Raw genomic sequence first — 13,096 nt, 5'->3', positions numbered from 1 at the left:
GTAAACATTACAATCTGAGATTAACAAGGTCTGAGGCAATGGGGATATCAACACACAGGATAGGGCTCTTGGACTAACCAGAGATTGCCTTCAGCCTATCATTGGGAAGAGTAAAATAGCTTATGCTTATGCCTCTGCTTATCCTCATTCCAGGCTCCCTGCCCAGATACGTCAAGTTGCTTTTATTTCCCAAGAAGGAGCCAACTGATCCCTTCTCCATGTTTTTAGCCTGAAGTCCACAGAGATATTAATATTTCCTTGCATTTTAGCCCTTTATACCATTTTGATGATAAATTAGATTATTCTGTCCACTTTTAAGGTCTGCTGACAGTCAATTCAGTCAGTGTTGTTCAAGGTTGTTTTGTTTTTTTTCAAAAGCATGAAATAGGAAATGCTATAGAGAAACTAGAATAAATTTTTTAAAAACCCACAACAGTCTTCCTTATACAAGTAAGATGTTCTGTGGCTAAAAACAAGGTTTCTGATTGTCAGTCTGTTCTGTATAGTCGAGCTACATTTTTTGGCATAGAGACTACAAGGGCTTTTGTCTGATGTGCAGAAGCTCATGTTTCACTGTCATTGACCATCACAGAGCTACTGTTTGCAAAACTGTGCTTTTGACCCATCCAAAACTGACAACACGCTGGCTCCAAGTGTTTTTCATCGAGCTAACACCTGCTAATACAAATATAACATGTAAAAACATGCTACAGTTTCTGCAAAAATATTCAGTCTAAGTTCTACACAGTACAGGGAGAGATGAGACTTCTGTTCCTGGGTATGCTACTAATGTCCTAAAGCAAATGAATGAGTTACTCTGTAATTCATTCAGTAATATACTGCTGGTGCTGCTGCATTCCTCACAGGCTGTTTTTTTGTGTAAATTGTCTGTCCACATTCCTTAAACGCTTTGAAAAATCTCCCTTCCATCACTTTCCACTGAACTGCTAATTGTTATCAACAATAATTTACCTGTTATGACTGGAAATGTATTTGGATAATGCAGACACCTGCAAGGCATACTGAAATTACTGAATGTTTGGAACTAGTTTTCTTAAAGACATGGACCTAGTTTTTTAATGAGGTAATATTTAACAGAAAAAAAAAAATGCTTGCGCCTCTGTGAAATGACATTTGCTGCAAAGCTGGTGAAATGAATCTATGCAAAAACATTACTCTGTGTGTGTATAAAGTTCACCATTGTCTTCAAATCAGAGTTGGATTTTCTGTGGTTTACTTGTTGACAGAGATTTCTGTATTGCAAAGAAAATATTTTTTCCCTGAAATTTCAAAGCACTAGTCTTTTTCTATTAGAGGTTGACAAGGAACATTCTTCGTCTGTCTAAATCATTAGGATGTGGAATACAACCATGTCTAAAAACATGGTCTGAAAGTTGAGTGGACAAGAGTCTGTAAGGATTCATGTTTGCCTGCTTCTAGCAGGACGTGTAGTTGGTTGTGTTTTGAACAGCTGCTCTTCCTGAAGTTGCGCTCTGATTCAAAGAAATGTTTTCTTGTTAATCCATCCTGTGGCTGAAGTAACAGCTAAAAATAAAGAAAAAAGAGCATGGAAAGCAATATGTTAGCCATTTTTTAAGAATAGAAAGCAATGTTGTCAAGGACTGAAAAGAATTTCCTCTGTCAGAAATCTTAAAGTCAGGGTGCTTGTGTAATGGGACCAAAACAGATCCCACAGATTAGATGAAGGTTGCTGGATAATCACTTATTTTGCAAAAATATGGTCTAACATCTGAAGGTTTATTCAAGGAAAAATATTTCTCTTGGATCATTATTACATATTGACATTAAGAAGGTCTATACATCATCTAGTACCTGTGACTCAGAGCTAAAATCTGTTTAAATTAACAAATATTTTTCCTTGATCACTTTGGTGAAATAATGTGTACATAATACCTCTATATTACAGATTTATTGTGTTTGGGGTGTTTTTTTTTTATCATCTCTAGTAATTCACAGAGACAAACCTGAAAAACAAGAAAAAATTGAGAGGAAGGAACCCCTAAGAGGTATGTATTCAGCATTTGATGTTCTTTGTCTTTTTACCAGTGGTTCAAAACTGTCTAATCTGTTGACTCTTAGACCCTTCTTGTAAATCCCAATTATGTTTAAGGATCAAGGAGGTGATGTGAAAGCCAGCTGGAAGGAGAATGAGGTTTTTAAAAGCACTTTGAATTCATCTCTCTGCAGAAAGGCTAAAATTATATTCAGAGATTAATGAATGAGCTTTTACTATATCATTAACTTATGTAAAAGATGCCCAGAGCATAAATAGGTACCTTTTTTATTCTTCTTGAACAAATCCAAGCATAATATTTGTCTTTGGGAATACTTCTGAGCAAAACATGATGAGTAAATTATAACTCACTGGGCGTGGTCCCTGGAGGCATTCTGCTTCAGACACTTGCTCTAGAAAAAATAGTTCCTCAGACTTATTTCAGAGGTGTTGGGGAGAGGGTGTTAGAGAGAATTTACTAATTCGTTGTTGGTGTATGCCAACAACAAATTACACATCCGCCTGCTGTAGGAGTCATAATCAAGACACTGCTTCCTCTCCACCCACGACTCATGAGTTAGCTCTGGGCTCCAAGAGACACTATCTATTTTGCCTCTTGTGAGGGATTTTTTTGGCAAATTGGTGTTTTGTTGGAACATACCTACTTGTCAAAACACTTTAAGCCTTCTGAGAACATGTCCTTTACATAAAAATGTGACTAATGAAGTCTCAGGCAGGAGGAAAATATCCACTCTGGAAGAGCAAATAGGGCAATGGTCATAATAAATCGCCCAAACAAGGGACGACCCAATATCCAGCCACAGCTGATTTATTTCAGACCAAGAACATGAGTCTCACAACCCAAGCGAACATGCACCTTCCCGAAACCTGTTCTTGACTAGGCCTTTCTAATGGTCTCTGATTGGAGCTTTTCCATTTGATATGAATAATTCAAAATACATTGAGTTTGCAAGACTGACTCTAGAGGTTAATGGCAGGCACATAGGTTCAGGTTTCTGTTAGAATGAATATCTATTACTCGAAAGTGGAACGGTGATAACAAGAGAAATTTTTTCTGAGATTTGGAAAAATGACAGAGAGAAGACTATAATGTCCTATATTAAAATATTATTGTGTCATTGAGGCTTCTGTTATTTTGTGAAAAACTTGGGAAACTCTTCAATTTGATTTGATAGGAGAAAAATATTTAATGTTTTCAAAAGTTTCTTAGAAGAGGAAAAAATTTTCCCAGCCAATCTCAGATAGCCAATGAACAATAAGAATTATTATACTGCCTTAACTTGTCATAACTCCTACTAATATTCTGTCTACCTAACTGTATTTTATCTTAAAGTGAATGTATTAGTTTTGTTTAGTGAACTATTGCTACAATTTCTACTAAAACACTACTGTGTATAAAGATTCTCTGTATTCACAGTACTAAGAAACACAGCTTTCAGACTGTACATTATATTCTAAAACTATGACTATGGATGTGTGTCTTTTTAAGGCCCATTTCATTGTAGTGTGACTGGGAAACTCCAAAGTTTCACTGCATCCCTGTATTTTAACTGTTTGTTTTCTACTTTAAATACATTCCCTTTTCAAGATTTTGATAATGGAGAGGGTAAATAACATCCTCTTCTGATTTCTAATCACCTTCTGTGATGAAGTTTAGGAAAGTTATCTAATGATCCAGAAAATAATTAGAAATGTCTCAGTCACTTAGAAGCAACTCAGTCAGCTATGCTGGGAACTAATTTTCATGTATTTCATCACTATACTACTAAAAAATATGAGACCCTGAATATTCCCTACCCTTATTCTTTTGCTTCTAGTTAGATGTAGAATTCATGGTACTGTAAAAGAACGTCCTTATTTTCTCATGCTTGACAAAGGGAGTTGTACTAAACTGGATGAAAGCTCCACAGTAGTTAAAGCTAGCCTGTAGTTTCAGAGCTGATTTTTTTCTGAAGTACTCTAAAATCCACATGCTTATTTCTCATTGTTTGGAAAATTATTGTGTAAAATCCTAAGAAAAGTGGGTGGAAAATGGTATGTGAATGAGTGGATAGCATAATACAGTTTCCACTGTCATGATGTTATTTTTCAGTTTGCACTTACTGGGCATCTAATTACGGCTCTGAGATCATCATTGCCAGGGACTGATCTCAGCTAGTGCCCGTTACTAGCTATCTGTATCCATTACTGGTTATCCATTTCAAGCCAGCTGGCAAGTGACAGATGTATCATTTGCACATGTGATGCTTTTATGCTCCAGGACTGATTCCAGGGTTTTTATGAGCCTCTGCCTGACAGAGTATGGGGTGGCCCAGGTGAGGTCCTCTTTCTAGTGCAGGCAGCAGCATTTACTCTGAGCTCTGCCTTAGTCCTTGACAGTTTTCTGAAAATCTTTCTTCAAGAATGGACAGACAATTGTAAGCTATAATGTTACTGTAGTAAACAGCTGAGATGTTACCACGGCTTGGATAGTAAGCAGTAACTTGTTAGCCAGAGTTGTCTGCTCACACCCGTGCAGTACGACCTATGCTGTACAAATATGCACAGGATAGCTCACAAGTAACACCATTTTGTCTCCTAAGGCTCATCTTGGTAGAATTATTTTTGATTCTTAAGTTTTTTTCACATTTTTTTAAATATATACGAACACATTTCTTCTTTCCTAGTGACACATAAAGAGAAACCAGAAAGACAAGAAAAACCTGAAAAAAAGGAAAGACGTGCAGGTAATGATTTAATGTCAGAACTTATTTTACATTTTGAGGTACCCCAGAACCAATTGTCTACTCAATTTCCATTTATGCATCCCCATGATTGGAAAAAATGTTATAGAATTTTATGAATAAACATCATGAGATCATATAAAGGTTTGCAGTCATACAGACTGAGTTGCATTTTGTATTCTTTTTGCATGTTTGTGGTTTTTTTTCTGAGGCAGGGAGATAATATATATTATACTCTGGATTAGTACAATCTCCCAGTAATCGCTGAGTATTTCCAACACTCGCAGTTAGTACGAGAATATGGTCATCCAGGAGAAACAACTGACAGCCGGTAAACAAAGGTAATGAGGCAGCCCATGTGAAAAAAGACCCCAACATTTTAAATACAATACTGAGTAGGTCTGTTGCATAGGCATGAATAGGGCAGGACTAATTCTTTAAGTAGTTACTTGCAATAAATATGTACCTAGCACTGTTTTATTTTCCACAATTCTTAATTTCTTTTGTACCGCCACCACAAGGCTGGAGAGTACATACCAATGCTCATGCATTTTTGTGTTCTTAGTATAAACTCATATGCCATGGTCAAATAGGCAGCTAAGTGTTTTCACACGCCTGGTCCCTGTAGGGTACCTCAGGGGATATGAACACATACAAATATTAGTTCTGCACACCTGTGAATAAGTTACTGTGTAAACAGTAATCGCGAACATTTAGCAAATCAGAGCCCACATAGGAGACCGTTCCAGACTACCTACCACTCAGTGACTATTGCACAGCTCAGGTGTATTGTGAAACCTGAGCCAGAAATCTAGTCACTACAGTGTACTTTATTTCAATTTGTAAAGTGGAAATTAAAAGCAAACAAAAAGCCCCAAAGAGCATTAGTTATAATGCCACTGCAATTAGATTTGTAATTAATTATAGTGTTTAATCATTCATAGCTGGAAAAACTGTTAGTTGTTATGTGGAGTTCAGAAAATCCTTCAGAAATGAACCAAGGTAATAAACAAGAAAGCTCAAAAATAACAATAATCCAAAATAAACCAGTAAATGACAGTATAAACAAAACAAACAAAATGAACCAGTAAACATAAATAAGCATGACTCTTCCTGACTAACTTCTTTCATGGGATTACAGTTTCCTCCCCCAGCTGATGGCAGAGAGCTCAGGGATGGTAGACAAGATTTTGAAAGTTTGAATGGCATCAGCGGCAGACAGCAGCAGCTGAACCAATCTTTCTAGTTCTTTGCATGGAGAGTCATGATGCCTACTTGTGTTTCTTAAACTTTTTTCTCCTTTTTATCATTTAAAATGTGATGTTTCTCTTTTTCAATAGCCATTAATATTGTTGTTAATTATTCCTAGCTATTCACAAAGAAAAACCTGAAAAGCCAGAAAAACATGAAAAGAAAGCACCTTCTAAAGGTAATGTAGATAATTATTAGACGTCATACAATTTTAGGTCTTTAGTGCTTATATAATTTAGGAGACTGTGGAGATGAATATTTAAAGTGTAGAGCTCTTCTAGTCCATGTTCTACATTTTTGGCGTGCTCTTACTTTTGCTTGAGCAGGTCATGATCAACCCCTGAGTCTTGCTCAGCATATATTTCTTGCTCCATTTTCTTGTTTTATTGCACAGAAGTAATTATGAATCATTTTTGTGCAGCTAAAGAAATAAGCCTATGACTATTATATTTACATTCCTTGATGTCGCTTCCTCCACAATGGAGTTCAGTAATTTGCCTGCAAAGAAGGCTTTCTCTTGTGTATCAGTTTTCAGTCTGGTACAGACCTAATGCAAGAGTGTTCACTAACTCCGTCTGGGTCTTCCATCATATTCAAAAATAGGTTTTAATTCTCTTGCCTTTATTTTTTTGCAATAACATTTTCATTTCAGTACATGGTTTGTACTGCCCTCCATGACAGAAGTGGCTTTGGTTAAGATTTACAAATCTACTAATTGTCATATATATTCTGAAGCAATAGTTTGTATGAGAGGTGATTTTCAGTATTCTTTTGACTGATAATTCCATTTTTATCCAGGACTTGGACAGGGGGATTTAAAAATCTAATCTAATCTAGTCTGTTACACCATTTTGTAAAGACTAATATTTATTGTTGCTTAGTATTTGAATGTTTTTGCTCAGTTTTGTTTTTGTTTGGTTTTTTTAACATGCATTGCTTTTTTGCTTTTTGGAAGCCAGATATTTCTAAAATTAATTCAGGTTTCAGTCTTTGTCTCTTCTTACTTTTACTCAGTTAAATCTTGGGAAAAAATAATATCCAATGAATCTTCGTATCAGTCTGTTATGCCATTCAGATTACTCTCATGATGATGGGATTTATTAATTAGTTAGGTTTAATTTTAATCTGTTCATATAGATTCAAATGTACAAACCAATCTCTATTGGACTCGACCTTACTCTAAGGAGAAATGTGAAAACAGAAAGGGGGAGTGAAGAAAGAGAAAAAGTGGAATGAAGACTTAAAGCCTTAAAAGACTTTGATAGTTAGACATTGTCCAGTTGCTCTTTAAAAGGGATATTTGGTCATTTTTTTGCCTTGCAGTGTACAGCTTGAAAGTGTAGGATTTTTTTTATAAAGTGAAATCACACTGGAGTAATCCAGAGAAGATGAATGCCCACAGCATCTGTGTAGATTTGAAAAGCAAATAACTTCTAAGAATCACTGAGATATTCCTAACGAGCAGCCAGCCTGTTTACCCATTTATCTTCTCCTAGCTAACCAAGTAATCGCTTAGAGCTTTAATGTGTTTAACAGCAGCCATGACTCCAGTCACCAGCTGGAAAATTTTATGAAGATTTTGGCCACTTTGTAGATAGGGAGATTTGCTGCTGCATGCAAAGATGCAAAGACATGCTGCATGCATAGACATGCTAACCTCTCTTGAGTAGTTTTCATGCCATGCGAGTCCCTGTGGGTGGATTCAGTGCACTAGGACACTCATTGCCTTCAGCACCTCTTAAGGCATATTTATGCCAGTGGTATGCTGACCTCTCCATGGCCAGGCTCACCTCCCTTTTGTCTGGCATCTGCTCTAAACCAGATCAGCTCCCAGCAGTGCTGAGGGGCCATTTCAACCACTTGCAGTCCCTAGGAAGTGAGGATGCTCAGGCCCCGGCCAACTTCAGGAAACAGGCGTGCTGAAAACCAGGTGGCTACTTCCCCCAGAGTCAGGAGATTTTCTTTATCCTCAATAAAAAGACAGGGTACTTCTTCAGCCTCTGTTAAAGGCTCCAGAAAGCATCACTGATATGAATGCTATTTAAACATGTCATCTAAGAAACAGCTATCTTAAAAAAAAAAAAAAGAAAAAACAAGTCTAAATATCACTCATGGCTCATATAGGCAGCAATTCCAGGCTGGAATTCTGTTAGAGAGGATGTTGTTATTATGGAGTTATGACTCAAAAGAAGTGTAATTAACTCCCAAGGCTGTTTTGTTCCAGCACTATGTCTAGATGGCAACCAAGAAAGGAAAGATAGAAGTCTCCACATAAAGTTTTGACAGCCTTTCTGGGACATAGCAGTGTGTGTGTTTACACAGTGTATCCTGTACAGACATGAACTCACTCAAGCTGGGCTCTGAAATGAGCACCCGGCTTGTGGCTGTGTTTGTATGACAGTGAGCCCAAGCTAAGAAAAACCCCTTTCTGTAAGATGAATGTAGTCGCGCAGCTTCTTGTTGGCTGGAGCACAAGAAGATCAAGCCTGTGTCTGCTCAGAGCATGGGCAGAGCAAGTTTGTGTCATCTGGAATAAGCAGTATAAACATTCCCAACAAAGGTTCAGATCTGTGTGACTGCCTTGTCTTCTGGTTAGGTGAGTCTCAAAAGATATTTTGAAGCTTTTTACCCTAATGCGTGTGAATCTGAGAAAAAGAAGCAAGAATTTTGCAATCTGAAAAACAGGAATCATGATGAAATGTGAAACTTCGAGGGATGTTGTTGTGTTTTAGTAATATTTTCTCATTCTTTGTGATTTTTTTTTCCTAATATACATTTGTACTCATTTCTAGTAATTCAAAAAGACAAACGTGAAAGACATGAAAAAGCTGAAAAGAAACCTCCTCCCAAAGGTATTTATTTATTTATACTACATTTTTTACCAGAATTTACATTAAAATTCATAAACTTTATTTTATTGGAGCAGAGAATATAATGTGTATGAAAAATCAGCTACACGACACTATAATGAAATTAAAATATAATTCAAATTAAAATGTCTCTAGAACATCCAGGGGTTACTTCTATGCATGATCCCTTTTAAAACCTGTTGAGATTTCAAAGATGAGAATTAAAGGTAGGAACCACCATTTGTCTGAAAAAGAAGTAGGGCTATCTGTAAGTGAACTGACATACATTTTCTCTATAACTATTTAAGGAAATTCTTTCTTCACTAGCCAGCAATATTTGATCATGCTGTGGCTTTTTTGTAAATAAGAATTGCCCTTGCGTAAATATCTGTACTCTGTTTTAGAATAGGTAGAGCTATTCAGTTTGCATATTGATAAAACCAGTCTAGCCAGTCCAGTGGCTTAACAGAAATAGAAGTCCAGAGCCTTACAGAAGACATGGATTTTGTAACACTCAAATTTTGCCTCAAGGATGGAGATCTTTAGAGCTCTGAAGAAAAGAGAATTGTGAACATCACACTAAAGAGATTAGTTTAAACCATATTCAGTGGCATTTTAAACTGCTATTGGTTTTTCCACACTAGTGAACAAGAAACACACTTCTCATCATAATCCATGTCTCAGATGAGAAAAAGCTGCTCGTATATACAAGCAGAAGGAATGGTCCAACCTCCATGTACCTTCAGCCACTGATATTTGCAGTTCAGTAATTCTGCCTGGAAACCTTCTCACTCTGCTGCAAGGTGCATCATGAGTTGGCCTGTCTCAGCCTAGCCTTTCAGCTTATGAAATTGGTGTAGTGAGAGACTCAAGATCTCAAGACTTCTTGGCCAGAGACCTAGAATCAGTGTATAAAAGCAACCCTTACAAATAGCCACACTTTAAATCAACTACTTTTACAGCTTACAACAGAGTTTATCTCTCATCTCTGAAGTCTAAAGTTGCTCAGGTTTAGCCAGGAAGTTACCTTCCATATTTGTTTGCTTCATGACCACATTTGTCTAGCCAGTTAATACCATAAATCTAGCATGTTGTCATTAGAAATATTGAATACTATTTGCCAAGCCTACTATGCTTATCGTTGGTCAAACACTTGGCACAGGACTGAAGACAAAACAGCCTTGCATCTTATATTTCTGTCTAAGTCTGTCTGGTTAGGGGGGATTATAGCTTTCATCAGATCTGAGCAAGGTGTTAATGATGAAGAAAAACTCATTAGTAATAGCACAAGATAAAATAAATGGTACTGACTATTATTATGGGGGGAAAGAATGACACTGAAAGCTTGTTCTTTATTACCTGCAGAGGAGAAGAAAGTAAAGAGCACTAAAGTGGAAGCAAAAGTTAAAAAGGAAGTGAAAGACGGAAAAGGAGAAGCAAAGACGATTGAGAAGGTCAAGCAGACAGAGAGTAAAACAGAAGTTGGGCTAATAAAGACCAAACCAAAAGTTAAGGAGGAGAAAGCTCTTCAGACTGTAACTAAAACGGAAAAGAAAGGTAAACAAACTCAGGAGGAAACAGACGAAGATCTTAAAAAGGTAGTAGGGAAGAAGCAGAGAGAATGAAGTTAAAACTGGCAAGGACCAAAGTCCACCAATGAAAAACAAAAGTGCAGTACAAAAAATTCCAGATGAATATCAGACCACTAGAAGGAGACTATCAAGAATAAAATAAGTTTAATCTAAATAACCAGAATGTTCTAACTGTTTGCCATGGCTAAAGATTCATTTTAGTTTAAATCCTTCTTTAACAAGGACCAATTTGTCTTCAGATAAGCTGGAGTCTTCACGGATTTTCTCAGTATCATCTTATGTAGTATATTGCTAGTAAAGTCATTTTGGAAAATACATGCTTTCCAATGACCTGTTGGGAATTATGGTTCGTTTCTACATCTGCATATATCCTCCATAACAATAAGGAAAGCAGCAGCAGAGGAAAGGGAATGTATCAATTTGTATTACATCAGATTATATGAAGCATTGTCATGTTGTCAGGTATTGTATGACACAGTGATATACCTGCCTGATGTAATTTGGTGTGACCAGCTTCCAAATTTCTCCTAAAAAGGAAAGAAATGCCATTACGCTAGTGAAAGGAAGAAATTAAGTGATAAAACAAATAATCAACATGCATCAATGCCGAACACAGGTGTCAGCTATATGCTCCTCTTTGTCAGGGTCGGCCACGGTTCTTCCAACCCCAAGTTGCACTGACTGGTCCCCTGATTTCCCTGTGGCTCTTCAGTGACATTAGGTACAACTTTGTATGAATGAAGGCAGCAGGACCTGGCTCTCTGTACACATTGCCACACTTCAGGAACAGGATTATTCTGACGTTAATAGAGACAGCTCAGCATTGCGTGGCGCACCTATCTGATCCTTTCAGCTGATAACCACAGATAAATTGTTATGCCTGAGTGCCAGAGCAGCTGTCCCTGTCTGGATATCTGAATCTGCCTGGGCAGATTCTCTCAGAATTTCATAGCCATCAGCACTGGACCCCATAGGAGTTGCCTAAATTATATATTTCTAGAAATCTGAAGGGAAAGATTTTGAGACATAGCCCCTTTTCTGATACGCATAGTGTGCTGAACCAGTATTTTTTAACATTTATTTGTGTTCCAGTTAATTTTGGTTTTTACTTGAAATACTGGAGCCTTTGAGGCATAAAATCAAAGCAGCATCTTTCATGCTGATTGCTGTCACCAGGGGAAAGTTCAGCAAATTGTTGAGCTCCTCTTGGGAGGTGCAAATCTCTTTCAGTTTTCATTTGCTCTGACACAGTTTCAGTGCGCAGTGGAATGCACTCCATACCGTTCAGGATAAGGCTCTCAAAAAGCAATGGCGTGCAGATGAGGCACTTTACTCTGTGACGGCAAAATATTTTAAGTAAGTAGGGGTCAAAGATTACAGAGAGCAGTAAGAGAGTGTTGGTGGTTTTTTGTTTGTTGGGTTGGTTTTTGTGGGTGTTTTTCCCCCCCTTTCACCGATGAAAATAAGCAAAATGATCCATCTTAACATCAAACACTAACAGATCACTTTGTAAGTCTGCTTTAGAGTATGACCCCAATGACTGTGCTCAAAACTGTGACAGGTGAAAGTGGGAATGAGCAGCTGGAGTGAGGAAAGGAAGGCACCTCTTCAACTGCTCTTACCACTGGAGATAGAGCTACACATGTTCAGTGAAAGCTGCCTTTTCTACTTTCATCCTTCCTTTTTCTGCCATATGTTGACTAGGTGGATGCTCTCAGAAAATTCAGTTCTATATTTCAGCCCCACTGTAACCCAAGGTGAACATAATTTTGAAGTCAATGTGGTTTTGCCAAGATTTCCTGATCCAACAGGCCTTACTTTTCCTTGCTCAAGGGAGTAGTTCTGTGAGTTTTTCTGTAAAAATATAAAAAATATAACAGTAAACACTGAAGATATGTTACAATTTCCCTGTAGTTATATCATTCCTTACACAAATTAAAATAATAAAAAAATATAGGTCATCTCCGGGGTAAATCACATGAGGTCCAATGACAGAAATATCTGACCATTTTTCTCAATAAGAATCTAGTCCTAAACTTTGTTGTGATTTATTAGTACTCGGGTGAAAATCTGTGCCACTGTTGCAGAGCTATAGGGTGAAAACTGTAGTGTGAAATTCTTTTATAATAAGAAAGTTTAAATTAAAATTAATTTCTAGCTATGAAGAGACATTTGGAAAACCATATTAATTTAAAATTCCTTAGGGTTCAATCTTTGTTGATTGGCAGAATTTCCATGAACTTCAATGGGATGTTACAGTGCACCTTTTTATTCAAAATACAGTGGAAATGCTATTTTTGTTATTCAGAGTTTAATATTCTGCCTTCAATTTCTTTTATAAACCCAGGTTTTCAGGGGCTGAGTTACTAAAGCAGTCCTATGAGGAGAAACTTAATATAAAATCTTTTTCTTAGGTACAATCAAGATTAAGGCTTTTCTTTAAAGTTTATTCAAATTACATTTCCACAAAAAAAAAAAATCTGAAAAAAACAACCAAACAAACAAACCCAAAACAACCAGCCAACCAAAACCAGCCCAAATATCCACAGTCTATGTTAATCCAGGTCTATATTACTATGTTTAAGAAAATGATTATTTTAATATCAAAGAAATGGTGTCAGCTGCTAGGCCCTCAGGCTATGTCTA

The 13,096-nt window shown here is 37.0% G+C and overlaps 1 protein-coding gene across 1 annotated transcript in view; it reads left to right on the top strand.

The window, feature by feature from the left end:
* TRDN (triadin) overlaps positions 1-13,096 on the top strand; it is a 232,904-nt gene that overhangs the window by 66,356 nt on the left and 153,452 nt on the right. The window contains exons 7-11 of the mRNA XM_075087552.1: positions 1,968-2,027; positions 4,702-4,761; positions 6,128-6,187; positions 8,802-8,861; positions 10,224-10,415. Of these exons, the coding sequence (XP_074943653.1) occupies positions 1,968-2,027; positions 4,702-4,761; positions 6,128-6,187; positions 8,802-8,861; positions 10,224-10,415 (432 nt within the window). The remainder of the gene's footprint in view (positions 1-1,967; positions 2,028-4,701; positions 4,762-6,127; positions 6,188-8,801; positions 8,862-10,223; positions 10,416-13,096) is intronic.

The sequence above is a fragment of the Phalacrocorax aristotelis genome, chromosome 3 (genome assembly GCF_949628215.1).
Source record: "Phalacrocorax aristotelis chromosome 3, bGulAri2.1, whole genome shotgun sequence".
Lineage (NCBI taxonomy): Eukaryota > Metazoa > Chordata > Aves > Suliformes > Phalacrocoracidae > Phalacrocorax > Phalacrocorax aristotelis.
This window is presented reverse-complemented; position numbering and strand designations above follow the sequence as displayed.